The following is a 25,843-nucleotide window of genomic DNA, read 5'->3' on the forward strand; positions in this document are numbered from 1 at the left end:
AATGGGGAACAACTGGGAAGCTGGCTCTGAAGCACGTGCTCATGAATTTGGACACCGACTAATCTGCTTTGGCTGTTGCTGGCGCTGCAAATAACAGCATAAAGCACAACCTTCCTGTTCCTCCCCACTGTCATTTTAACTTTCCACCGCGGGCAAGCAGCAGCCATGGGCCCAGCCCTCAATGGCAGAAGTGGCAGCAGCAGCAGCTTGGACAGAGCTTCTCATATGGCTGAGTCTGCACCCCCCTCTCCCCTCCCTGCTGTGGCTCGTGTGGTCCCTGTGCTGATTGATGCACAGCAGAGCATGACTTTGGGAGGGTTTTTCCCCCTCTCAGCCAGGCTGGAGTCAATCTGTGCCATCAAGTGATGCACATAGTGGTGAAGGGGTGTCAGCTGCAGCTGTGTGGCTGGTGTGTGCCCAGGAGAAAATGAGACACCTGTAATTCGGACAAGGGGTAACGTGTTGAAACTTAAACAGCAGAGGTTTAGACTGGATATAAGGAAGAAATTCTTTACTGTGAGGGTGGTGAGGTACTGGGATGGGTTGCCCAGGGAGGTAGTGAATGCTCCATCCCTGGCAGTGTTCAAGACCAGGTTGGATGAAGCCTTGGGTGATATGGTTTAGTGTGAGGTGTCCCTGCCCATGGCGAGGGGGTTGGAAATAGATGATCTTAAGGTCCTTTTCAACCATAACTATTCTATGATTCTATGATTCTATGTTGTATCACCTTCCCTGGCAGAGTTACTGGACTGAGAAAATCACCTAAAAGACAATTGCTAGTGTGGAGGTATTATCATTCAGCATTATCTCATGCTGTTTTCTCACACTGTGAAGTGCTATCAGATCTGTTTGGTCTGGTTTTGTTGGTTTGGGTTTGGGTTTTTTTCTTCCTTTCAGTTGTTTATAAAGATGATGAACTATATATGTGACTTCTCAGAAAGTTCTCCTATTATTTTTGTTGGTTCCCTTAGAAACCCAATCCTTTGCCTTGTCTTGAAGTCATGCTCTTCAGAAGTTATCACAAACTTAGTGGTATTGAGTATGGCTACTGTTTCATCATCTTGTTCAGAAATCATTCTTGCACTTTATCTCTTGTAGAGTATCTGTCTTTTTTTCCTTAATTGATGACCCAATAATCTAAATTTATTATTTTTTTATAATCTAAATAGAAATGTTTCTAAAGCATCAATAAAATGGGATTTATCCTCTGCTTGTTCCTCTCACATGCCTCAATTGTCCGTTTTGCCTTGACTTAGATTGTAGGTGTGTGGTAAATCCCTTGGTTACTGGAGTGTTCTCTGTAGCCTCTTTGTGTTTTGCTCCTGAAACACAACAGTGGTTTCCTTGTTGAGGTATGTATCTAAAGGTAACACCACCCTGTTCCTTTCATCTGCTTGGGCTTCCAGCTTACATGTGGCTTCAAGACAAAACGTATGACTAGTGAAGAGTATGTTCTGATGCTTTTGGACACCAAGAACTGAAGGTGTAATTTAAATATGCAGAGAACCTTACTATATAAACATACAGTAATGTGCACTTCATTCTGGAAACATGAAATTTCTTGTGTTACTGAATGTGCTGATACAAATCTCCATGTGTGAGTCCTATCAATGTAGAGTTTGATTCTTTCAAACAGAGCTGCCACCCCTGCCCTGTGGGTAACCTTTTCACCTCTATGTCTGAAGACCTAGAGATTAGTAGCACCAACCTCCAACCCACTTTTACAGTTTCGTGTTCTGGACCAAAAAGAATGTCATGTCATGGGCTGCCTTAACATCAGGTCTGCTCATCTTTTTCATGGTCCTGTTCTTGCCTGCATGGGCTGTTCTGGCACCAAATCCATTTTTTAGATGCTCTATCCCACAGAGCATCTAAAGGAAATATTCCCTCAAACAGCTTCTCATCTTCCTTTTTTTAATTTCTTTTCCCTTCTGATGAGGGTATGTGTAGGACAGAGTCCCTGCTATCCATGTCCTTTCTGGACACTTCAATAGCACACCAAAGGGTGCACTCTGGGAAAACACAGCTCCGTCAGAGGCTGGGAACCTGTAAGGAGCCTCACATGTTCATTGTGATGTTGGACCCACACTGAGAAACCGTCTATCTGACACTGGGAAGTATAAAGTATTATAGCCTTCTGTATGGCTGCTGCTTCAGCTGAAAGAGATAACATGGAAAGGATCTTGTGGAAAATCTCATAGATCACACAGAATCCCAAGGGTTGTAAGGGACCTTGAAAGATCATCTAGTCCAACCCCCCTGCAAGAGCAGGGTAACCTAGAGTACATCACACAGGAACTTGTCCAGGTGGGCCTTGAATATCTCCAATGTAGGAGACTCCAGAACCCTCCTGGGGAACCTGTTCCAGTGCTCTGTCACTCTTACAGTAAAGAAGTTCTTCCTGATGTTAACGTGGAACCTCCTATGCTCCAGTTTACACCCATTGCCCCTTGTCCTATCACTCGATATCACTGAAAAAACCCTAGCTCCATCATCCTGACACCCACCCTTTACATATCTGTAAACACTGATGAGGTCACCCCTCAGTCTTCTCCAAGCTAAAGAGCCCCAGCTCCCTCAGCCTCTCCTCATAAGGGAGGTGTTCCACTCCCTTCATCATCTTTGTGGCTCTGCGCTGGACTCTTTCAAGCAATTCCCTGTCCTTCTTGAACTGAGGGGCCCAGAACTGGATGCAAGATTCCAGATGCGGCCTCACCAAGGCAGAGTAGAGAGGGAGGAGAACCTCTCTTGCCCTACTAACCACCCCCTTTCTAATGCATCCTAGGATGCCATTGGCCTTCTTGGCCACAGGGGCACATTGCTGGCTCATGGTCATCCTCCTATCCACCAGGACCCCCAGGTCCCTTTCCCCTTCACTCCTTTCCAGCAGATCAACCCCCAGCCTGTACTGGTACATGGGGTTGTTCTTCCCCAGATGCAAGACTCTACACTTGCCCTATGCTGCAAGCAGATTTAGGTATATTGTCAAGTTTCTGTAAAAGATAATTTTAGACTTTCAATATAACCAAATTATTTATCTTCTGTTTCTCGTCTCAAAGCCCATGTTACATTCTCAACCATGCTAAATTTCATGCTCTCCCTGTGAAAAAGTCTTTGTGGCTCGATCTAGAGAAATATGGATTGTTTTAATTTCTTCCTACACTTTTTTCATACCCTTTGTGCCTGCTCTGTAAAAGTGATAGGCTTTATCAATCCTATCTTGATAAAGCCAGCCTTCATCTGTTTCAAACTCTCCTAACTATATTAAGACTAGCTATCAAATAACAAGGAACTTACTAAAGCCCTGTTCCTCTTAGGCTTAGACAGTCCCTGCTGCTTCCTTAGGAGCTCCAGCAGTTCTTTGGGTGTTTTTCAGGTATTGTTCTTCAGAGTTAGATTCATGCATTCATTTCCTTTACCTATTGATGCAGGGTTGTAAAAATGATTGGTGGCCTTCTTCCTCACTCTTCAAATAGCACTTATCTGTCTTAAAGCTCTATGTAAAATATGTTTGAATCACATAAATGAGAGTCTGTATGGAAAATTGCTTGGGGAACAGATTTAATTTATCCTGAAATATATGCATATACCTTCAAAGTAAATCCGTGGGTAGTTGCAGTGGTCATTTTGATGTGCCCATCGGTCCCCTGCCACTGTCCCAGTTAGCTGAAGAAATGCAGATTCAAAACTCAAAGTCTAGGTTAAGAAAAGAAACAAACCCAACCAACCAATCCTGCTGAAGTGCACTTAAGGCTCTGCTACCCTCTGAAAGCAATAATGGGAGCAAAAAAGGCATAGTCACACCTAAAGGAGCACCTATTCCAAGAAAATCTGATTGCAGGCGCATAGCAAAGATGCAGCTTATGAAAATCTCTGTGGGCAAAACATCTTCAAGATCTATTCCGCTATAATTTTTTATCACATTTTTTAAGAACAGGAGACTGTCTGACAAACTACAGGAAAATACATTGACCAAAGCTGGTCTGGAATTAATAGTAGTGACTGGAATTAATCAGAGTCTTGGTCTGGTGAGGTTCATGTACCTTCCTTGTGGTCCTATTTGCTCCTCAAATAACCTCCTACATATTTTGGTTCTAATAGTTATGTCAGTATATTGGACAAAGTTCAGCAAAGGAACTATACTAGTTTTAAATTTTCCCAGTAGTTCCTTACATCATGTTGCTGCTCCAAAATAACCGAATAGCATCACCATGTTTAGTTTGTGCTTTTGATTTCAGTTCCCAAGTTCTGCAACTCTTTCAAAACTATTTAAGCCTGATTCAAACTTTTAGAGCAACTGTAATACTAAAAATGGGAAAAGGGACTGGTTAATGTTTGTGTAAATAAAAATGCTATTTACCTCTGTGCCTGTATGTGGACTGATGCTTGTCCAGCTTACTGAAGCTGATGAGTAAGACCAGTAGCAAACCACGATCTTGAGTGATGGAGTTCCTAAGGCAAAGGGTATATCTATGGGAAGTTTGTGTATGTTTGATATAGGTTGGCAGATGAGCGGTTTCACTGATCTTCACTGAAATGTTAAATGAGCACTTATAAGGATTTTTTAAACCACAGGAGATGGGGTTTACATGGCAGGGTTTTGGTAGCAGGGGGGCTGTAGGAGTGTTTCAGTGAGAAGCTGCTTAAAGCTTCCCCTGTGTCTGACAGAGCCAGATGGCTCCAAGATGGACCCATTTCTGGTCAAGGTTGAGACCATCTGCGACGCCTCTGGGGTAACATAGTTAAGAAGGGGGCAAAAAACCTGTGCATTTTGCACACTGAGAGAGGAGAGAGAACATGAGGGAGACACCAAAGTCAGTGAAGGAGGGAGGAGGTGCTCCAGGCACCAAAGCAGAGATTCCCCTGCAGACCATGGTGGAGATCATGGTGAGGCAGGATGTGCCCTGCAGCCCATGGAGGGCCATGTAGAGCAGATGTGCACCTGCAGCCCATGGAGGAGTCCATGCAGGAGCAGAAGGATGCATGTATTTAATCAGATGTACAGTCAAGGTAATGATGAATAATGACTAAATACATTTGTAAACAGGTGCAAGCCATGTTTTTCTTTCCCTGCCTGGAGAGCTGCCACTGTTATGTGATAGCTTAATATTTCAGCTAGAACTACAGCTGGAAAGGCAATGATATTGAATGATTTTCAGTATCCATTCTGTGCTGCCGAAATGAATGTAGCCATGTAAAATAATACTAAAATAAGCTCACTAAATAGTCTTTGCAAAAAGCTGTACACAAAAAAGGGATTATTTTTCTTCATAAATGAATGTACATTTTGGAAACCCTTCAGAAGAGCTCTGGGCTGCTGATTGAGTTTTCAGGTAATTGCAAAAGGCTTTACCCCTGAACTTGTCACTACTGCTGCTCTCTGATGTGGCAAGTGACCGCTCACTGGGACAGACTGGTATTAACCTGTGACTGTTTTCCAGTAACACTGAAAAAGCACTAGAACTCTTGCAGATGCTGCATACTCTTGAAGCAGAACTGTAGTACCCAACCCAGGACTATTAGTGACAGTTGCTAGACTAATGCTAATTAGAAAATTAGCAGTAATTTGTTTCCAAATTTCATTTCTTGGCTTCACTAGGTTCGTGCTACAGGTTCCTGGAAGCATGTTCAATATTGATGCAATCATAATGTTCACTTAGCTGCTTGCTGTCCTACCTTATATTCAGAGCATCTATTTTTATGCATCTAATGTCTGTCTTATGAAAACCTGCACAGCAAAGATTATACTCCTGAGGCTAGAATGGGATCAAAAAAGCAGAAGGATCACTACCTAGCTGCAGATTATTATTTTTAATTCTGTATGCCACAAATAGGACAATTTAATTTAAAATTCTAACTAGGGAGAAGTTCTCAATCATATTTCTTCTAGCCTTGGACTTTTTTGGACTTGGGAAATAGATGAATGTGCAAGTACTAATGTATAATGTAGTTCAGCTTTCTACCAATGCTTCAGTTCCCCAGCTGTTTCACAACGTATAATAATGTGAACATATCAAGTGTAACCATCATCTTTTTCACACAGGATATTATGTTGCTTTGTTTGAGTTGTATTTCAGCTTCAACAGTACAATGTCAATACTGAGAAAGCAGTATACTAAAGTAGATGGTATTGACCAGTTATCCAGGTACTTAGAAAGCTCTAGTTAATTTTGCAAAGACAAATATGTCCAAAAATCTTATGTTAATAATAGATATAATTTATTACCTTGGAAAATCCATTCTGTATCTTAAATTGGATTACTGCTGGATTCAGAAGGATGAAAAGCACTGCTGAAGTGTATCAGATTATTCATGGCCCATAAAGGAACTGCGCTACAGAAAAGCGGGTGTCTCCTTTTGCTAGGAAGGCTTTCCATTACAGGAGTAGGATTCGAAAGGACACATGGATGGCTGCAGAATCCTAAAAATCTCTGCTTCCTGCTGCTCTATATCCTTCTTCAACAGCCTTTTGGCAAGATGAGTCAAAATCGTGTTTACTTGAGTATTCAACTGACACAGCAAAATTGCCATCTCTTTCGAGTGATTTTATTTTGGGAGACTGCAACTTTTTGGTGATAATTTTAAAATTCACAAGTCCATTAGAAAGGTAAGAATTACCAAAACCTGCATCAAGGAAGGCTAAGCAGCTGGCAGCCATACAAAAAATATGCTGTGTTGTATGGCTGCTCTTTGCATAGGTCATAGGGTTGATCCGTTCTTGTCCTACCAAAGGATGATTCCTAATTTCTAGATATTTTCTCCTTCTGTATGTTATATTTAAGAGCAGTAGCTCTTCCTGAATTAAAATGCATTTTGTCCCAAAACCAGGTGTCCACCGTCAGCTCTTTGGTAATGTTACATTCTGAAGGGGTGTTGGCAGTTTGTTGTCTTGATGTCTAAATAGCATTAAGTCTCTGCTATTAGTAGACCACTTGTTGACAGTGTTCTTGAAGCAATGGAGGGCTTTTTATCACCTGATAGTATGTTAGCTCTAGATTTATCATTTCTTTGAAGTGATGTGAAGTGTTGGAGAAAACACCCTGGCAGGTTTCTATCTAAATTGCGAAGGAGCGTTTAGGGACAATGAAAATCCTGGGGGAATCTTTCCCCTGGTGTGATCAGACTAGATGTTCTACTTCAACATTAAGTGTTGGGCTTGTCCCTGTTGTGATTTAGTTCAGGTTACTTGATTTGAAATTGAACTCCCACAGCAGCGGTCCCTATTTCACATTGATACATTGCCCCTCCAGGATAGATTACGCTGTTGTAAACAATGTTGATGGTGGAGGAAGAGAATAAGGAAAAAAGAGAATGTTTTAGAGTGTTGCAGTTTCCTACTGCTCTTGAAGCCAGTTCATCCTCTGGGATAGAGCAAACACTGTATTTCTGTTATTGGTGTATCCTCACTGAAATGCCTAATATATTCCAAGTTTCTCATTCAGTTCTGTAGTATGGAGCTTATTTTTTCCCAAAAGCAACCATTGGTTTAGGATCCTTCTGATACAGCAGTGTGTACATTCAGTAGGGAAACTTCTTTAGTCTAGGAGTATAGAGCTAGTCAACGTGTATTAAGTTTTATTGTGTATGTGTGGTGGGTTGATCCTGTCTGCACCAAAATTCTCCAAAACTGTTCTGTCATTCCCCTCTTCAGCTGGACAGGGAAGAGAAGATATAGCAAAAGGCTCATGGGTCAAGATAAGGACAAGGGAGTGTTCAAGGCCAGGCTGGATGGAGTTTTCATCAACCTGGTCCAGCAGGTGTCCCTGCCTGTGGTAGGAAGGGTTGGAACCAGGAGATCCTTGAGGTTCTTTGCAATTCAAACCACTCTGTGATTCTATGACATGCTTCCTTTAGTTTTAGAAGTGGTTCCTGACTTGCTTGTTGCAAGGCAAGAGGAGATACAGTTGTCCTGGGGAACATATTCAGTGCACTACCAGAAAATGCAGGAAGATGAGAGGCTGCTTGTGTCCCTGCAGTGTCACAGTCATACAGAAAGATCAAGCCTGGATCAAGTGTTAGATTCTAACCCACCTTTCACCATTCTGTGGTCATGATAGTTTCAAATGTTTGCATGATTTAAACTTGAAGGTAGACTTTTGCATAGTTTTGTTTTCAAAGTTAGCTGTGAATCAATGTGTGAATTAGAGTAATGCAAAAGATGCTGCTTCTAATTCCTTAACACTACTGGTGGGGTTATGAACAGGTACTGTAGCCAGAGGTACATTTCCTGATCTCCTGATTTCATGCACAGTGTCCTGAAAATAGGAATGGAAAATCAATAAGACTCTTTCAGTGTCTGTGCCATTGGTATTGGATTGTCATAATTTAAATGTGAAATCTCAAGTTGGAAATAGAAGCTCTTTTATGCTGCAGTTTTTCATTAAGGTCATTTTTATTAAACCCATCTTGTAATGACAATAAGCCTTTAAAATATCCAACAAAAAACTTAACTTTGAGCAGCTGAATTCTGTTATTCTCCTCACAGTGAGAGTGAGTGCAACTTCATTTTTGTTCACAGCTATACCCAAAGGCAAAGGAAAGATGGGTGAGAAGAGATATACAAAGAATCCAAACCAGATATCTCCTGGTTTCTAAATAGCAGGTCAAAAAAATGTTTGTGTGTTTCCATCCATTTGCTTATGTAGCTTTCCTGGTATTCCCAATGAAATTCCTTGGATAAAATACATCCATTCGTAGTGATCTCTGTAGTGTGCTAAAGCAAGCCACCATAATGCCAATATTCTCTTACATTCTTTCCACATGTATAGGATAAAGATTAGTTGAGTATTTTAGCACAACTGAAATCTGGAATTGAAGACTTTTGTCTCACTTATGAAATAATGGTCATGAAATTCAGATTCCAGCCCAGGATTTTGTTATTGAGTCCAAGGGGATTTTATTCATTGTTTTACTGGGTTTTGCTTAAATACGGCCATCTGGACAAAGAAAAGAAAGACTCTTTCTGTGACTCTTTCTTTTTAAATAATAATACCAATAACTCTTCCAGTTATTTGTGCTGGCCAAGCACTTTTGGAAAATATATATACATATATATAATAATAATAATTGCTAAGAAGCATAATTAGACTTCAAAAATTTAACACAAAGGGTTAAATTTTTTTAATTGCAACCCATTCTTTATTGTCTGAAGCCCACACAGCTCACAACATGCAGGGCTTGTTGGAAGACTCATGCAAATGATATCCCTCCTCCTACCTGTCTACACCACGAGGCTATACCAGTCTCTCATTACCACAAGTTAGATATGATTACTTACTTCACATTAAGTAGCAGAAGAGTTATCCCATAGCTTGAGAGTGCATTTATCCAGGAGAAAAGTAACACACAATTAAGAAGGCTTCCCCATCTGTTCAAAAAAATGGAAGCACAGACAAAAAAGAAAAACCCAACCAAATAAGAAAAACAAGAAGCCAGGAGCACAACACAGGTAAAAAAGAAGGATCAGAATTCTGTGTTGTATAGTTGTACCTTTGCTGAGCAGATATGGTGATCGGGATAACAAGACTTAGGCATTTGGGGATCCTGACACAGCGATGTAGGTGCTTGTGAGAGGCATCTATGTATTAGACTTAACTATCTAAAAATGTCTGTTTCGAGTTTACTCTTCAAATTTTGTCAGGTTGTCAAGGTTTGGGTTGGAAAAAGGTATTTTCGGTAATGTCCTTTGGAAAATGCTTCTATGATTCTAAATATTATTCCATTACATTCTTATCCTGTAATCTGTAGTAAAGAGAGAATATTAATGCCAGGAGAAATTCACAGATGCTGATCCATGAATATGTCACCTCCTCAAGTCCCAGAGGAGAAGTTACCATGTTACTCATTCTCTAAAAGTTCATCATGTTTGAGATAGTATTTGCCTGATTTTAGAGAAAATATAATTTCAGGTGCAAGGTGGAGAGAGTTATCTCAGTAGTTTATTACACTTTTTTTTCACACCATCTTCTGGATATTATCTGTAGGATAATGGAAAACTTGTATTTTTTTTTGTAGAATGTAAAACGCATTACTCTATTAAACACAAGCTTCAAGCCAGACGCCCCAGTGCAGTAGGAGGACCAGTGGAACAGCGGCTTTTCAGACACAGTAAACACTTTTCTGTCATCATTTCAGTAGTAATGAAAACCATTGGCAATTCAAGGTGCCCGATTCTGATTTCCATGTTAATGCCATACACTTTGATTTTGCTAAAGTTTCACAAGCTTTTAGGAAAGCAAGGGTAGTTGAAATTAGGCTTTGCTTTAGGTTTTCCTGTGGGTTTGTTTGGATTTTTTTCTCTTGTTATGATAAGCATTAGACTATTATAGAAGAAAATTTGGCCTTTATTTTTCCATAAAGATGGCTGTAAGTGCCTACCTATCTTGTGATTTGTGAAATAAAAGGTCTGATTGTGCTAAAGGTTATAAAGTAATACAGTGAAGTGAAAGAGATGCTTTTACAGAATGCCGTTTGATATGGCTTTCTATTACTGTCATGTCATACTTCTATAGATGTATGGGAACTGCTCTGGTTATGAAAACTTTATGCTTTAGCTCAAGAAATGGACAGAAGGTAATTCTTTAAATTATTCCCCTTGAGCTTTCTGTTTCAGTTTTCCAGTTTCATGCTTGTTTCAATTTGTTTAGCACTCTTGGATGGGTGCAGCACATAGAAAAAATATTCTAAAAGAGATTTTAAATCATTTCACTGACTCCATTAGTTCTGCCTCCTTGAGTCTGCAAGAAAGAACCCAGAACTTTTGCAGCTAAAGAAACAGCTGTCCAAATATTGAGTGTTTATTATTATTATAGGGGGGGTGGGGTGTGTGTTGCTCTCCATAATGATAGTAGTAACTTCTACAGAATAGAAACTTCTCTTTGCACACACCAGGCAAGACCATTCCCAGGTTCTTTGGAGGTTGTCCTCAGGGGTCAGGAGGTTCTTCTGGGCCCCTTCACCTTTCAGGGCAGCTTTCTTCTGTCATCCTACCAGCCAGCTGCTGAAACAAGCCAGAAGCCCAGGGCCACTGTTCTGTTATTTTGCCTCTCTCATTTCCCTTGCCCCACTGCTTCATAGTTCCTACAAGTTATCCTCAGTCATCACATTTCTTTCCAGATGGGAGTAGCAGAGCCATTGGTAGGTCTTTCTCTTGCAGCACATCCCACACACATCTCCAGCATCCTCTAGAAACCTCTGAAATTCCTGGTTCCCTGCTGTGTTGCCCTTCCAGCCAGTGATGGGGCATTTGAGGTCCCTTTGTTAACATAGGACTATGAAATTTCATTTATATTCTTTAACGAAGGCTTCTGCATTTTCCTGTTTAGGTGTTGCATAACAGACACCATGATGTCTTGCTTGTTGAGGGACAATTTGATCTCAGTGGCTCTGCTGGTGCCTGGAGAATCCGGAATCCAGCTGCATGTTTCCCTCTATGCATGATGCTGCATATAGGAACTGGAGATGGACCTGATGGACTTGCAGCTTGTTCAGGGGCAGTACCACCTTTCCATCCATGCGTACTTCCCCTAATCCCTTACTCCATGCCTCAAATAACCTAGTTAGAACTCTGTTCACATCAAGCCTGCTGGCCAAGTTGCTTTTGTCTACTCAGTTTAAATGAGACTTCAATACCTTTTTTTTAGTAAACCAAGTCAGTGTTGCTTCTAGAAACTAGGTAGGTCAAATATCTATGGGGAGCTCAGGTCCTTGTGTGCACATGGTGGCACATTTGGGTGTGAATGAGACCTGTCTTCCTTGCTGCTATAGTACTAACCACATTGTCTTGTCTTTGATCTGTGCCTTACACAGCAGGGTAGTTTTGTCTCTCTCTAGATGACTAGAAAGAACAAACTGTGAGGCTTGTGGGGAGGTGTTAGACCAGCCTCAGCTGATTCAGTGCTCTAGCAAGAAGAGCTCAGCTGCTCGGTCCAGCTGACTCACAAGCATACATCCAACTCTTTGCTTCTGCATCTTGACTATTGCTCTTGCACCAAGTAGATTTTGCTTAGCTCAGATACATCTGTCTAGTCTGTAACTGCATATTCTGCTTACAGGAAGCTTTAACTTTTTACTGTGAAAATACAGTCTCAGGTACAGTGAAAGAGCTCAATCTCAACTGACACAGCATTCCCCCCTTCCTGTCATTGTAATGGGCAGGTTCCAGTATGGATAACTTATAAACTACGGTATAAGTAAGCTGTGGGTGTACTGGAGGTGCTGGTGTTTTTTGTTAGCTGGTGGAGAATGTATTGCTAAATCTCTGCGTGAGATCCATGGCAACGCTGCCAAGGAACAATTGGCTTCCAAACCAGAATTACGGTCCGTGGGAGCGGATCTGGAAAAGCCTCGTCAAGGCTGCACAGCCAAAACTGAGTAATCGCATTTTGTTCTAACTAAGCTCCTTCTTAATCACAGCGGGCAGAAACTTGTGGAACCAATTTTTGGTTGTTTTTCAGCTAAAGATCTGAAGTTCAGCTGTATCTAATTCAAACAACAGATAACTGAGGATTGTGTTGTACCTTCTAGGGGCATGATTTGAGATACACTTAAAACCAAAAACAAAAAATTGTCATACATGATTATGTGATAGTAACAATCAGTGGAGCTCTAGTCAGATGAGATCTGATGCTGTGGCTGCATGTTGTGATGTGACTTTAGAAGAATGCTTCTGCATTGGAGAATAGCCCAATTTCAGTGCCCTTTTAGAGTAGTTTCTGTCTAGAAGGACAATACTGTATTATGATAAAGTTATGCTGCTGTTAGTTGGAGCAACCTCTAGTACCTCTGAGCATGCAGTAATCATTACTGTAAGCCTATGGGATTTGTCATTCCCCACTGCAACGCAGCTGAACAGAAACCTCTGGCCCCTAGCCAGGTGAAGCTTCGGTGTATTGCAGTAAGTGTCACCTATAGCAGCGAAGCAACAGGCTGCTTTTCCCCTGGGCAAGCACCTAGACTGCCCTATCCCACGCAACAGCAGCATACAGTAGGCAGCTGAGCTCAGTCTGAAGGCATGTGTTTGACGTGCCTCCAGCTCCAACCACCTGGCACTGCACGCGAGGAGAAGATGCAACCTGATGCTATAAGGCATGAGAGCCAGGTGGTCAGTTTTGCTGTTTCATATGTCAGCCTTACCAATCCTGATGAACAGCATGAAAAAGGATGATGGAAAAGTAGGAGAGCTGTTGCTAGGTTGGGAAGGTAATTGCTCCTCTCCCAGGTGAAAAAATAATGAAGGGGAAAAAAACAGTTTTGACTGCATTTCCATAGGAAGAGTTCATGAATCAAATAATCTGAACTGCAAGCTATTGGCTGTGCAACAAATAATTATATTTTTGGATAGATACCTATTCAGATTATGATGCAACACATTTTAAGGTAGATTTGCTTTAAAATGTCTTTAATCTTGCAAAGAAGAGACCATTTCTGTTTAAGCATTCTTAAAGCTGAGGAAGTCAGAGTTTAGCAGATGCCTCCAGTATCATCCTGGATTTGGGAAGATAAAAATCTTTCTTGCTGATTTGGTTTACACCCCATCAAATTATTTAACTCCTTTAAATTTCATCTTCTATGTTATGCTTTGTTCCTTGAAGTACCTAGCAGCAGACCATCCTTTGCACAAAACTGCTTTACAAAGAACGTTACACCTTACATGACTTCAGTATGTTGTTCTGTTTGTGTTACACTTGTTTCCCAAATGGCCTTTCTTAATTTTTGTGGAAGCTGCCTACCAAGTAATGCCTCTGTAATGCTTTCCCAGATACTTCTCCCATACAATCATAAACTTTCAGGGCTCTTGTTAAACTTCCTGGTGAAATATGGAACATAAGATGCATTGAAGAGGGATTGGCTTTACTTTTATGGACTCAAGGAAAAAAGAGAAATATAATGGTAAAGCAACACTTCTGGAATTAAACTCCGTTATTGACTTATAAGTAAAAGACATTTTATTGGTGAGAAATGTGTGAAAGGTGAGAAAAGGTAATAGCTTTTAGGGCCTATACATCCTTTTTGGATGCATAGTTAGATTTAAAGTGCAAATAGCCTCTTGATTAAAAACTGATATATCTCAGGTTGACTTGTGGACAGTAACATTTGTTAATTTGAAAACTGGCCCTTTAGTGTTTCCAGAGCTTGTTAACATTTTTATGGATGCAAATATGCTACACATGCATTTGAAGGGAGAGTTATAGTCTTACTGCTGGCCAGGGAAGATTGCATTGAGAAGCAGATGCAGTTGCATTAGTAATTTGCTAGGTAGTTCTTTGTTGTGTCTTTTGGTTTTATATCACTGTACAGATACCTACGTTCTGTTGCTAGCGTTGTAGGGGTGAAGCCAAAGTGCAAGCTCACAGCTAACTTAGGTGAGTTAAAAAGATAACTAAGCTTCTTAATGACTTTTGTTCTAAATTACATAGGTACAGTGTTGTTTTGAAATAAAGTTGTCATGTAAAGCTTCTGGTGAGTGCCTTCTGGAACCCATTTCCTTATTTTTCTAAGCTATTATTCACTATAAGTGGAGGTGGGCTCATTTGGTTATCACATTTGTCCATCCAATACTTATAATACCCTGCTTTATCTTGCTGTAACTTTAACAGAGAGTAACTGCCTGGACTGAACGGTCCCAGCCTAGTCTCAGGCTGATTTCTTTTAAAGACTCTTAGCCAAAAGAGCTGGTTCACATCCAAGAATGAGCCAGTTCAATAATGTCCCTGATTAATAAAGAAACCACCCAAAAATCCCTACAAAAACCACCAAATCCCAAAACACCAATGAACAACCACAGAAAACAAACCTAGGCGGCACAGAATTGAGGAAAAGCTACCTAAAGCTGTGAATGGATTTGGCCTTTAGTTGTTCTTTTGAAATCTGCTCATATTGAGCAAAACAGTACATCTGTGAAAAATTGCAGTTCACATATGCTTAACAGTGATAACTTGTGTCAGCTGGTGAATTCCCCCAAGGCTCCATTTGAGCATACTGGAAGGTTTCCCCCCAAAACCACAGCGTTCAGCAGAAGCAGGATGCACTGGAGCTGGATAATAGGCAGGAGGGCAAAACTGCAGGGTTCCCATTGCCAAAAGGCGGTGTGGGGCAAAGCATGGAGTGTGCTTTGAGCTGAGGATGGACATAGGCTGGAGTGCGATGGGAGATGCTGTGTAAAGGGTGGGGAAGCATTACTTGAACCAAAGTGTAACTGTAACTGGGTAAGAGCTAGGGGTGAAATAGCACTGGCAAAGGACTGGCTCATGCTCAAAGGGGAGCAGCTGGATAGTAGAGCCTAGAGGAAGATCTGAAACAGAATCCTGATGACATGAGGGACTGCCCCAATGCAGGTGTGCACATGTCTTGGGGTACCTGAGCATTGCCTTGAAAGGCTGGATTCTACCTGTATCATTCCTGTGGGTTCTTAAAAGGCCAGGCAAGGCAATTAGGCTATTTATTTCTCAGAAATTAACCCTCATTCCCTATTTTGGTCTTTCTGGGTACACAGCTTAATGGTGAAGTTTGAGCATCACACAAAACACAGATGCTGCTGAAGTCTTTAGGATCTAAGCCTTGGAAATACGAGGATGTAACAATAACAGCTGAATGAATCATTGACATCTCAAATTCATTGCTAATAAACACATTAATTATGAATAATTCATCAGCTAAAATCAACAGAACCAAAGACCTATGCATGTTCCTGGGGTACCCACTTGTATGTGAGATCAATATTGAAAACATGGGAGCCAGCACTGCTCTATGATGATTTGAAAACATGGGAGCCAGCACTGCTCTAGGATAATTGCAAGTTTGGCAAGATATGAAAGGTCCATACTGCATAAGACTTCCATGGATTGAAATTTACCTGAATGTCAAGACGGAATGCTGCTTGGAGTAGATGATTTGGGAAAATAATTTTATTTCTTTTCTCATTTTTGTTTATTTTTATTTTCAATAATCCAAGCAAAAAATATTCATCAGTTGTGCACCACATTTATTATCACAGTTATTACAGGGCAGCCAATGATGTCACTTAAATGGGGGGATACCTGAATTTGCATTAGCTTTAGTTTAACTATCATGGGGAAAAATAATCATGCAGGTGTTGTAGCAGGATTTTGGTGCAGGCTGGGGACATATTTTGTTTGCGATCATCTCCAAAATCCGCACTGCCACATCTCTGTGGCTGTTGCTATGGGGTCCATAGACTGACCCCATTCAAGCTAGTGGAGGTATACAATGGAAGTTAATTTTAAATCTCTGAACAGTATAAGAGGCTTTTGGTATGCCCCATGCAGAGAGATACTATTCATAGCTTATATGAGCAGGATGGGATTATTTGGTGCCTGAATGTCACGAGTTAAAAGTCAAGGATCAAAATGTTGCTCTCCCTTAAAGCCAGTGGAAGTTTTGTCGATAACTTCAACAAAGCTAGGATTTCTCCCTAGATTTTGTAAAGTGTTTTTTGAGAAGCAGGAATTGTGGTGTTCTACCTCTTGTGGCTTCACCAAGACTCTGTATTCTAAAAGCTTTGAAGCTGACATTTATTCACTCTGATTGTGTTTTGTGGGAAACTAAATTGAAAACGTATTTAAGGGCTGCAGAGACCTGCTCTGATGAACTGCATTAGGAGAAGCTGAACATCTGCTCAGACACAGCTTTAGCAGAACTCCTAATTGTTCAAAAGAAACTGTAGAAAATCTGTTAGCTTTTAAGTTTCAAACCTCATCGCTTACATTTTAATGTCCTTACATACAAATAAAATAAAAAAGGTAGAAAACTCAATACAAAATATTTACCACCTATGCAGAAAATCTAGAAAAGAAAGAAAAGGAAAGAAAATTGAGCACTTTTGCAGTTTGAGGGTGATTTTACACAAAGGAGAATTTAAAACTGAATTCTAGAGTAAAACAGAAATGTGCATCACACTAACATGAAGATGTTTTAACAGTGATTTTGTTGTCTTAACAAACACCTGTTATATCAGTTATATTTCACATGTGAAATAAGCTGGACTTTATAGTAAATAGGTTTTGGTTTTAATTTCAAGTAATAATTTCTTTACTGTAGGAAAATGTATAGAATTAGTGTGGAAATCTGTGTAGTATGTCTGCTCAAATAAAGATAATGCTTTGCTGCAAACTTTTAAATATAATAAAATGTATTTAATTAGCAATCTCTTGTGGTATCATCATTATTTATGGACATAACATTCAAAGTATGGAAATTCAGTTCTGGATCAAAATGACCATAAAAACAGTAACCCAAAGAACCTTATAAACATGTCAACACCCATCATTTATCACAGATGGCTCATATCAATGTAAAAAACATATAAAATGTGGTATAATTCTCAACATATGGTTTACTTTGTTGCATTGTTCCTACATATTATTTGTGTTAAAAGCCAGGAAATTATATTATGAAGAGAATATTGGCTTTTGTTTATTAAAGTACAGATTAAAGTTATTCTTTTCCTGTGATGAACATATACCAACAGTGATTAAAAAATAAACATTTATTTACAAAATATTGATGCATACATATTACATAAGTCAGTTATATCAAAGTGGTTTTTTTAAACAATATCTGTAGCAACCAACTATTTGCATTGGTTTATCATAGTGCAAATGGTAATGTTGCAAAGGCAGGTTATAATGTGGGATTGCAATTTGAATGTTAGACTTCTCTGCTGCCTTTTGTTTTACTACGTCTAGAAAACTATTCCTTTTCCTTTAAAAAATATCTATTTCTTGTGAATGTTGAATAGTGTACCTGAGGATAGGGCAAATTCATTATTAATCTAAATTCTTTCACTTAGATAACTATCTATTTACTCAACCTGCTTACGTAGCACCATTGCCATTGATTACTAATATACTAGTGAGAAGAAGGAATGGAAACACGCTAAATACACTATGCCATCCCTACTTTCAGGATTTGTCCATGTATGTGGAATTTCATCTGATACATTTCACAATTCTGCACTATATATTCAAGTGTTTAAGGATGATTCTGGTGGTATTGTGTAGTGGTGTATGTGTAACCAGTATATATTTTCCTGTAAATACAATATTAAGTGAAGCTGTGAAGAAATGGACTTAAAAGCCCTCTCCTTCTGTCCTCAGGTGAGAAGGAGCTTGCTTTTGATTACCAAAATGTACTGAAACCTGCATATAAATTTGCGTCTGAATGACTGAATATTGATTCCCTCGCAATGTAAGAACTTTGTGTGTTAAATCCGGTGATTTTGATTGTAGTTTTTCTGTTTCTCTGGTTCAAAGCCAGCCAGGTCAGGTAACTCTATCGTCCTTTAGTTCACATTCTGTAGCTGGTGCTGCACTGAATCTGTACGATAGCCTATCATACAGTATGTAGGATGTCGGCAATGCCTTGTGTACGTAACTTCACAGTTTCAAAGACTGGTTGGTGAGGGGGTATAACTTTTTCTTTTGGTAGCTTCCACAATATACGAAGTGGTGGATCTAACGACGACCTCATGAGCACCCACAGCGATCTACAACCATGGCCGGGATCTTGCCGTATATTATTTGTTCCTTCCCGTTGAAGTACAGCATGTTGATGGGGGACATCTTGGTGGGTGTGCAACAAGGGCCTGCCGAACCCCTGGGGTTGGCTTGGTGCACGAGGTGAGTGTGTGGGTACTTCTGTAAGAACACAAACTCGCACTCTCCGGAGCAGTAATTTGCTTTGTATCTTTTAGGGGCAATAATCCAGTCCCAGCCGAAAGCTTCAAAATCCACTGTCAGCGGGTACCGACAACATCGGGATTCTGTGGAGTGCTCGTCACAGTCAAGGCCAAAATCTCTGCGGGACCTTTTCGGTGTGTCTGTAACTCTGACCTCTAGAAACGGGTTCTGTGAGGAGAGGAGAATGAATCAGAACCATTAATCAGGTATGCCTAAATTCACTAAAAACATGCAAATATTTCAGACATAGATGTATCAAATTAACACTTTCAAATCATATTTTCTAAACAAAACTGAGTCCTCTTGCAAATCTCTCCTATGGCTGATCTCTGCTCAAGGATTACTCCAATTTTTCATGCTGAGGACCAGCATTTCCCTCCTGTTCCTTTATAAAGAGCTTTAATTCCTGGGTATCTGTTCCTGAAATCATCATTACCTCAGTGCTAGCACCATTTTTGTTAACTGCTACAGGAATGTTTCAGAAATTCTGGAGGATGCTGGGCTTTTATTTTGATGTGGGGTTTGATTTAAACTCCAAAATAAGAACAGAACTCCCAACATTTTAAAGGACAGAACTAACTGCTGCTGGTCTCCCTTTTCTGAATCCCCCTGAAATTCCCTCCATTTAAAATAATACTGAGTTCAGGCTTTCTGGGTATGAGGAAGGCTTCTTGTCCAGACCAAAAAGAAAGAAGTTGCTGTCATGTTTGAATTACTGCATTGGCAGTAGAAATAAGTGTTCCTCCTGCTAGTTCAGGTTACTTGTACTTCACAACTTTCCCCTCTGCCACATGGCTGGATTTGCTGTCCTGAATTTGGAGGGGCAGCTAATATTTTGACTCTTGAAAGAGCCCTGTGTCCAGGAATGTACTTTTGGCAGGTCTCCGAGCCACGTGTCTCCTGCTGAAGGTGTGTTTCCACAGTCACCAACTGAGAATAGAAACAAACCACAACCTTCACCATCATGAGTTTGAAAAAGCTCCTGAAGTTTCCTCCCTTCCACACACTGATTTCAGTCCTGTGCGTTGCTTTGGCACTGACTGAGCTGCCCCACGAAGGAAGACCATTCCTTATGAGTGCAAAGCAGCCCAGCTATCGTTGTTACGTGGGTTTGTCCCTTCCGAGATACCCACCTCTATAGCTGCAAGTTGTCCAGCTGCTGTATATGCTCCTCCCAAAGGTAAATGATATGGGGAGGGGCTTGGTGAGAGGAGTGTCCCTGTACTGGGAGCTGCTGGATAGGAGCCAGAGGGAAGAGAAGAAACTTCCTCTCCCATTATCAGCCATGCATCTAATCCTGCCCTGCTGCTGAATCAGTTTGTTTTTATCGATGATGATAACCATGTGTTATCCACATGGGTCATCATTTCAGTGGATGGAGGTGGTGAGGTTATTCCTTATCATGATATCCAGCTTGCCTATTTCAAGTATGGGAGATCCACACCTATACTGGATCTATGCTTAACATACCACAGTGTTTTTCCTTCAGGTTCTTTTTAACTGCATTATACTGTTACAAAGTTAAACGTTACACAGCTACATAAATACAGTTGGACTCAATGATCTTAAAGGTCCTTTCCAAACAAAATGATTCTATGATAAACTGATTGACCTACTGCATAGAAGTAAAATATCCTTTTTTATTCAAAAAGAGGGATTTCTTGGTTGTGATAAACTCAGGAATTTTTACAAGTTGTGATTTGCAGAAACAGATAACAAGGAAAATGCTTTATTTTAACTGGTATGTTTCAGGTTTAATTTGTACTTGCAAAAAGAAACCAGATAGTTATTTTATGCTCTTTCTTATAATAATAACTCATTTATTGTATCAAGCAGAATTACTCTATTCAAACATTTCTAGTAGGTGGAACGATGCACTTCATCACATACTGAAAGGTACAGAATTTAACATTAGGAAGATCTGCTCTCACCTTCATAAACGTAGATAATTATTGCTATTATTAATAGAAAATATATGCATACAGAGTAGGGAGAAACCCCTTCACTTTCTCAGCAATATCGGAGGCATCTTTCCTATCAATGAAAGAATGTAACCACTATTCTTTTAGCTTTATGTAAAATAACTGCTTATTAAGTAGTTTTTGCTCTCAAATTTGAAAATAATGTTGCTTTGATCATACCATCCATCAGTACCAAAACATTTTCTAGTTAATGCCTCTTAACATTGCTCTGAAGTACTGCAATTTGTCTCAAATTTTCAAACAGGGAAACAGAGGCACAGGAATGCTATTGATTTTGACATAATCAGAGAGCAAAGAACATAAGATTTGGATGCGTAGGACTTCTATTCCCTGAACAATACTTCCATCTTATACTTCAAACACAATTTAAATGCTTTCCAATAAAATGCAAGATATTTAAATTGGATTTTTCTTAAGAAACTTACCAATCCATCTTCACCTGGTCTTGGGAAAGTTACAGCAAGGTCTTGTCCATTCTCATCAAAAGCTTTTATTTCGATGCCTAAATTGGATTCCGGCTGTTTGAGCCAGTTTTGCAACACTGTCTTCACATCAATACTCTGCCAAATACCAGTGCCGGGGTTCATGTCAAGTTTCAAAGATCGAATTCCAGTATATCTTGTACCGTCTTTCATGGGTTTAATAAGTCTCAGGATCTGCACAAACACTGTTGTAGGTTTTTGGACTTGCCTCAAGTATATCCACAATTGTGCCTTTACTACTTTGTTATATTGTATTTTAGAGCTAAATTTAAAGAAGCAACATTTTGGTTTTCCCTCCATTTGGACGAGAAAATCAGCTACAAATGAATGGAAAGAACAGATTACTGAACAGGGAACAAAAAGAAATATTCATATATAAACCCCATTTTTATTTTTCTTCCATGTAGGAAGATTAAAATATGATATAAACAGTATCAGTGACAAAGTGGGTTGAACTTGATTCATTTTCTCTGGTTTATGCTTTGCAGCAAATTTAATGAATGTCAATGAAATCATTATGCTATCATCTAAAAGTAGTACTGTGTGACTATGATTGTTTTGTAAACAGGCTAAAATGAGGTTTGGCTAATAATTTTCTAACTCTAGTTGGTGCCTTGTTCTCCACAGGCTAAGCAGAGTGGAGGAATGCTCAGGCTGAAACGTGGAAATGATAGGCAATCACAAGAAGGTAAACACTGTAGAGGACCTATCAGTGCTGTGGGCCTACCTGCACAACTACAAAAAAGCCTCTTTCCCAAACAAAAACTACTTGGGGAGAGGACAGAGCCTATTCGACTGCACAGTAACTACTACCAACTCACTTCTGCTAGTCATCATCTGAGGACCTTCATAATGCATGCAGAATAACAACTTTGCATAAGCTGATTCAATTAGGTGTTCATAGCTATCATATAGCTATTCCTAATTTACCAAATAACCTTAGTGTGCTACATATATAATCAGAGGCAGCCATGGGCAAGTTACACAATTGCTTTAATTTCTTTTCTGAATGGGGAAAAAATACTTAAGAGTGTTAATCTAAGGATCATTTTGTTTTCATTTGATTAATATTATAGGAAAGTCACATGCAGTGCTGCGTTCCTCCTTCCTGTAGCCTATGAAGCAGCTGTCATACTTAGTCATGGCAATGTCTTTCCATGCCAGGATAAAATGGGTAATACTAATCTTAAATGGTGCAGGGCTTTAACATTCATAAATCTCACCACTTAAGATACCTGTCTCTTTAGTGCATTTAAAATAGTTCAAGGGCTTTTTATAATGAGTAGGAAATGAGCTCGGATCAATGAAGCACAATGACTTTTCTTCAGTCACTGTAATTATGTAACGATTTAGTTAAAAACTGTTATGAAGCCTTGGACATAATAGGCTCGGATAAAAATGCTGGCAGACCTCAACTTTGTGATAAGGCTGCAGTAATATGCTGCCATTAAGTACATGCTAATTAATGAGCTGAAAAAGTTTACAGATAAAGTTACTTCATCGATAAGTACAGCTGGCTAGAGCAGCTGATATTATTCTAGTATGCATATTGTAATGATATCTGTAGCTGCTAACATGCCATATATGACCCGTCATCTTTTTAATTTTCGACATCATATTCGTAAGTGTTATTTAAAAAACCAGCTGCCATAGCCAAATACTTTAGCTGATGAAGAACATAAGATACTACAGTATTAGCCATGCAAAAGATACTTGATAGGAGCCATAGCAGATGCTTAGCACTCAGAAGATAACTCAGAATCTGCTCATTCAGTAAATGCCTTCATTCTTCTTTGGCATGGCTACTGGACCTGATTGCTATAGCATGGACATTTTAACAGTTAAATCTGTTACACACATATTTCCTTTAAATATATAGTTTTAACTCGGAGGTGGGTGGTGCTAGTTTATGGTATCAGCAAAGAAGCAAGAATTTAACTCTATACTTGCACTTGCTGTAGCATGTTGCAGTTAGGTAGGTCTGGTGCTCTCAGCTGCATTTCTGCTGATTTCTATTGCTTCTAAAAGTGCTGGCCAGTGAAACCTCCCTCAGAAATACGTAGTTATCTCGTTAGCTGCACTTGTTCTTTATATTTGTGATATTTGTGCCCTGGGTACTGCAGATAACGAAGTCAACTAAACTGCAGATCTCCCTTTGCTCTCTAAGGCAATGGGCAAATCCTAAGTGCTACAGGGCATACATGTTACAAGGAGCCAAAAACAGAACAGTAAAACAAAGGATCACAACACGGTCATCTGAACCTGGCTCAAATTCTTTAGTAATAATGCTCTCCTCCCTCCCTCCAGCAGACTTCAGCCAGCAGCCTGTTGGGAGAGCCCGAGGAGGAGTTGCGTGGCTCCACAGCAGAGAGAGAACTCTCTCGGAGGAGTGGTGGGAGGCGAAAGCAGCAGGGTTACTTACACTCTGTAGGCATTGTGATAATCGTTTCGGTGGTGGCATGATAGTCATCGTCTTCCAAAGAGCCATCACTACTGTCATCTCTCTGGACGTCATACTGATCAATCAGTTCCTGGAGTGGAGGAGCTTTGGGTAAAAGTTGTTTAATAACATCCCTGCTAATGTTAGGAGCTTGTTCCAGGCGCAGTTTGCTGAGGATTTGAATTTTTATGGCTTCTATTCTGGAGGATTTTGTATTCTGTCTCCACGTACAAGCATTGCACAGTCCATCTTTTTCAGTGTTCTCTGTGGGCTGACTACCGTCATCAAGAGCCACCGGATCAACTGAAATCAGCATGAACAGGTAAATATAAACATAGATTGCTAGCTTTTGCATGATCTCACATTCAGTGCAGCGCTTTTCCCTTTTTTTTTCCTTTCCCCTCCCCCTTTCCCTTTCAGGACTAAACAGATCCGTGAAAGCAAATGCAATCTGAGAGACAGCTTGCCACACTGGTGTACCTTATATATTCCAAGGGGGCTTTTTATACTCCAACTTTGATTAGGCTCATGTCGTCAAACCCGACGATTGGTTGCTGTCCCAACAATGAATCTGGCTGTCAGAGGGTAAAGCCCTGTCGATCACAAGTCACTAGACAGCATTTAGTTACAGCCAAGGGTGAACTGATTTATCTGGGTGCTTCATAGAGGATATGTCTTTGCATACTGAAAGGATATATTTCCAAGTATTGTAGGCAGCAGTACTGAAAGACAGCACTGTCATTCTTAAATATATACCAACCGTGTACTTGTACTGTGAATCAAGACAGACCTCTCTCTAAACTTCCTTCAGGCTTCTACCAGTCTTTTTGACTTGAAAGTTTCTGCTATTTAAATGAAAAACCCTGGGGGATTGCTGTTAGCAGGCAGGGAAAAAAAATACTTTAGAAATGCACTGCAAACAGTACTAACTTATGTTGTTCAGCAACTAAAATATATTCATAAATATATATGCATTTAGATCTCTACAATATCTTCTTTTTCCATGTAATCTTCTATTTCTGTTTAAAATGCCTCTGTATTATGCCAACTTAAGTGACACCTTTCTGTGTTCTTTTGCTTTCTACTCAAACACTTGCAAATTCCCTGTATTCTGCTTATATTTTTTAAATCACAGTTTTGATATGTTTTCTGCATTAGAGATACATCTAGATGTGATTTTATACTTGCAGGTTATGGCTCATAAAATCTTACAGTGATGTAGTTCATATTTGATGTGCTGTTAGCAAGAATTATGGAACTCACAGTTGGGGGGGCTGGGGGTTACTGGTCACCACAGGCTGTATATTACAGCAAACAGAAACCCTGGAATTTGTATATGTTGTATATATTTGTATATTTGGGATCTGTATGTTACAGCAAAGGGAAATCCTAGAATTCCATACAATATAACTTAGGACTGAATTGTCAGTTTCTCACTGAGTTTCTCTTCCCATTCTAAGTGCAACTAAAATACGTGGTAAACAGGGGGGGGTTGCACATGTGCATCTAAGAAAAGCACTGGTATATGGAAAAATACTTTCAAAGAGTTTCTTTCTGCTTGGTCATTCATATTGTTTTGTATCACCTCTCTAGGGCATGCAAATTCATTGCATAGCACAGAACTGAGCCTAATATTCAGCTCATGACCAGTGACGTAAATCATGAGTACTCAATTAAAACTGATTGTCCTACCCTGGTGTAAAGTTGATGCAAGTGATAGATGTATCACACTCACATATTCCAGGCCTATGGCTTTAGGGTCAGACCCTCGTATTCTGATTTCAGCCAAAATATGCATTTAGAGCAAGCAGTTTTACTCCTGGGCATTTGCTTTTTATACAAGAGTATGCTGCAGCTACTTTTCACATGTGGCAACATAAATTGGCTCATGGTTCACTGGAACTAGAAGTCAGGATAGATTTGAGTTGCAGTGGTGACTGCCTGCTGTGCCTATAACATATTTTAAACAGACTTCTAGTGCATTTCAAGTGCTGGAAATGTATTTTTATGGAAGATGCATAGGATGATTCACAGTATGAATCTTTTTGAAAAGCACTGATCTTGCTTGTGATTTTGGGGGGTTTTAGGTAGGGGGTTTTTTGTTGTTTGTACACTATTATGACAGTAAATGTCATAATAAAACTATTTTTTATCATTTTTTATTTTAAACCAGAATGAGTTAACAAGTTGGGCATGAAAGGGAATCTACCCCCAGGTAGAAACAGGTACCAGGTTTCACAT

General features: G+C 39.9%; 1 protein-coding gene across 3 annotated transcripts; it reads right to left on the reverse strand.

Annotated features, from left to right (window-relative positions):
- Nucleotides 1-18,286: 18,286 nt before the first annotated feature.
- Nucleotides 18,287-23,958, reverse strand: MSTN (myostatin). Of its 3 annotated transcripts, none has more exons than XM_005145581.3 (3): nt 23,585-23,958; nt 21,106-21,479; nt 18,287-18,866 (listed from the first exon to the last, which is right to left on the reverse strand). In XM_005145581.3, exons 1-3 carry the CDS (start codon nt 23,955-23,957, stop codon nt 18,486-18,488), a joined length of 1,128 nt encoding a protein of 375 aa, XP_005145638.1. In that variant the 5' UTR covers nt 23,958; the 3' UTR covers nt 18,287-18,485. The 3 variants fall into 3 exon arrangements, with proteins under 3 accessions (XP_005145638.1, XP_005145639.1, XP_030901719.1); XM_005145582.2 differs by having other exon boundaries at nt 21,106-21,182; nt 23,585-23,957; XM_031045859.1 differs by having other exon boundaries at nt 21,106-21,347; nt 23,585-23,957.
- Between the last annotated feature and the right edge of the window lie 1,885 nt (nt 23,959-25,843).

This window comes from Melopsittacus undulatus, chromosome 8 (genome assembly GCF_012275295.1).
Source record: "Melopsittacus undulatus isolate bMelUnd1 chromosome 8, bMelUnd1.mat.Z, whole genome shotgun sequence".
NCBI lineage: Eukaryota > Metazoa > Chordata > Aves > Psittaciformes > Psittaculidae > Melopsittacus > Melopsittacus undulatus.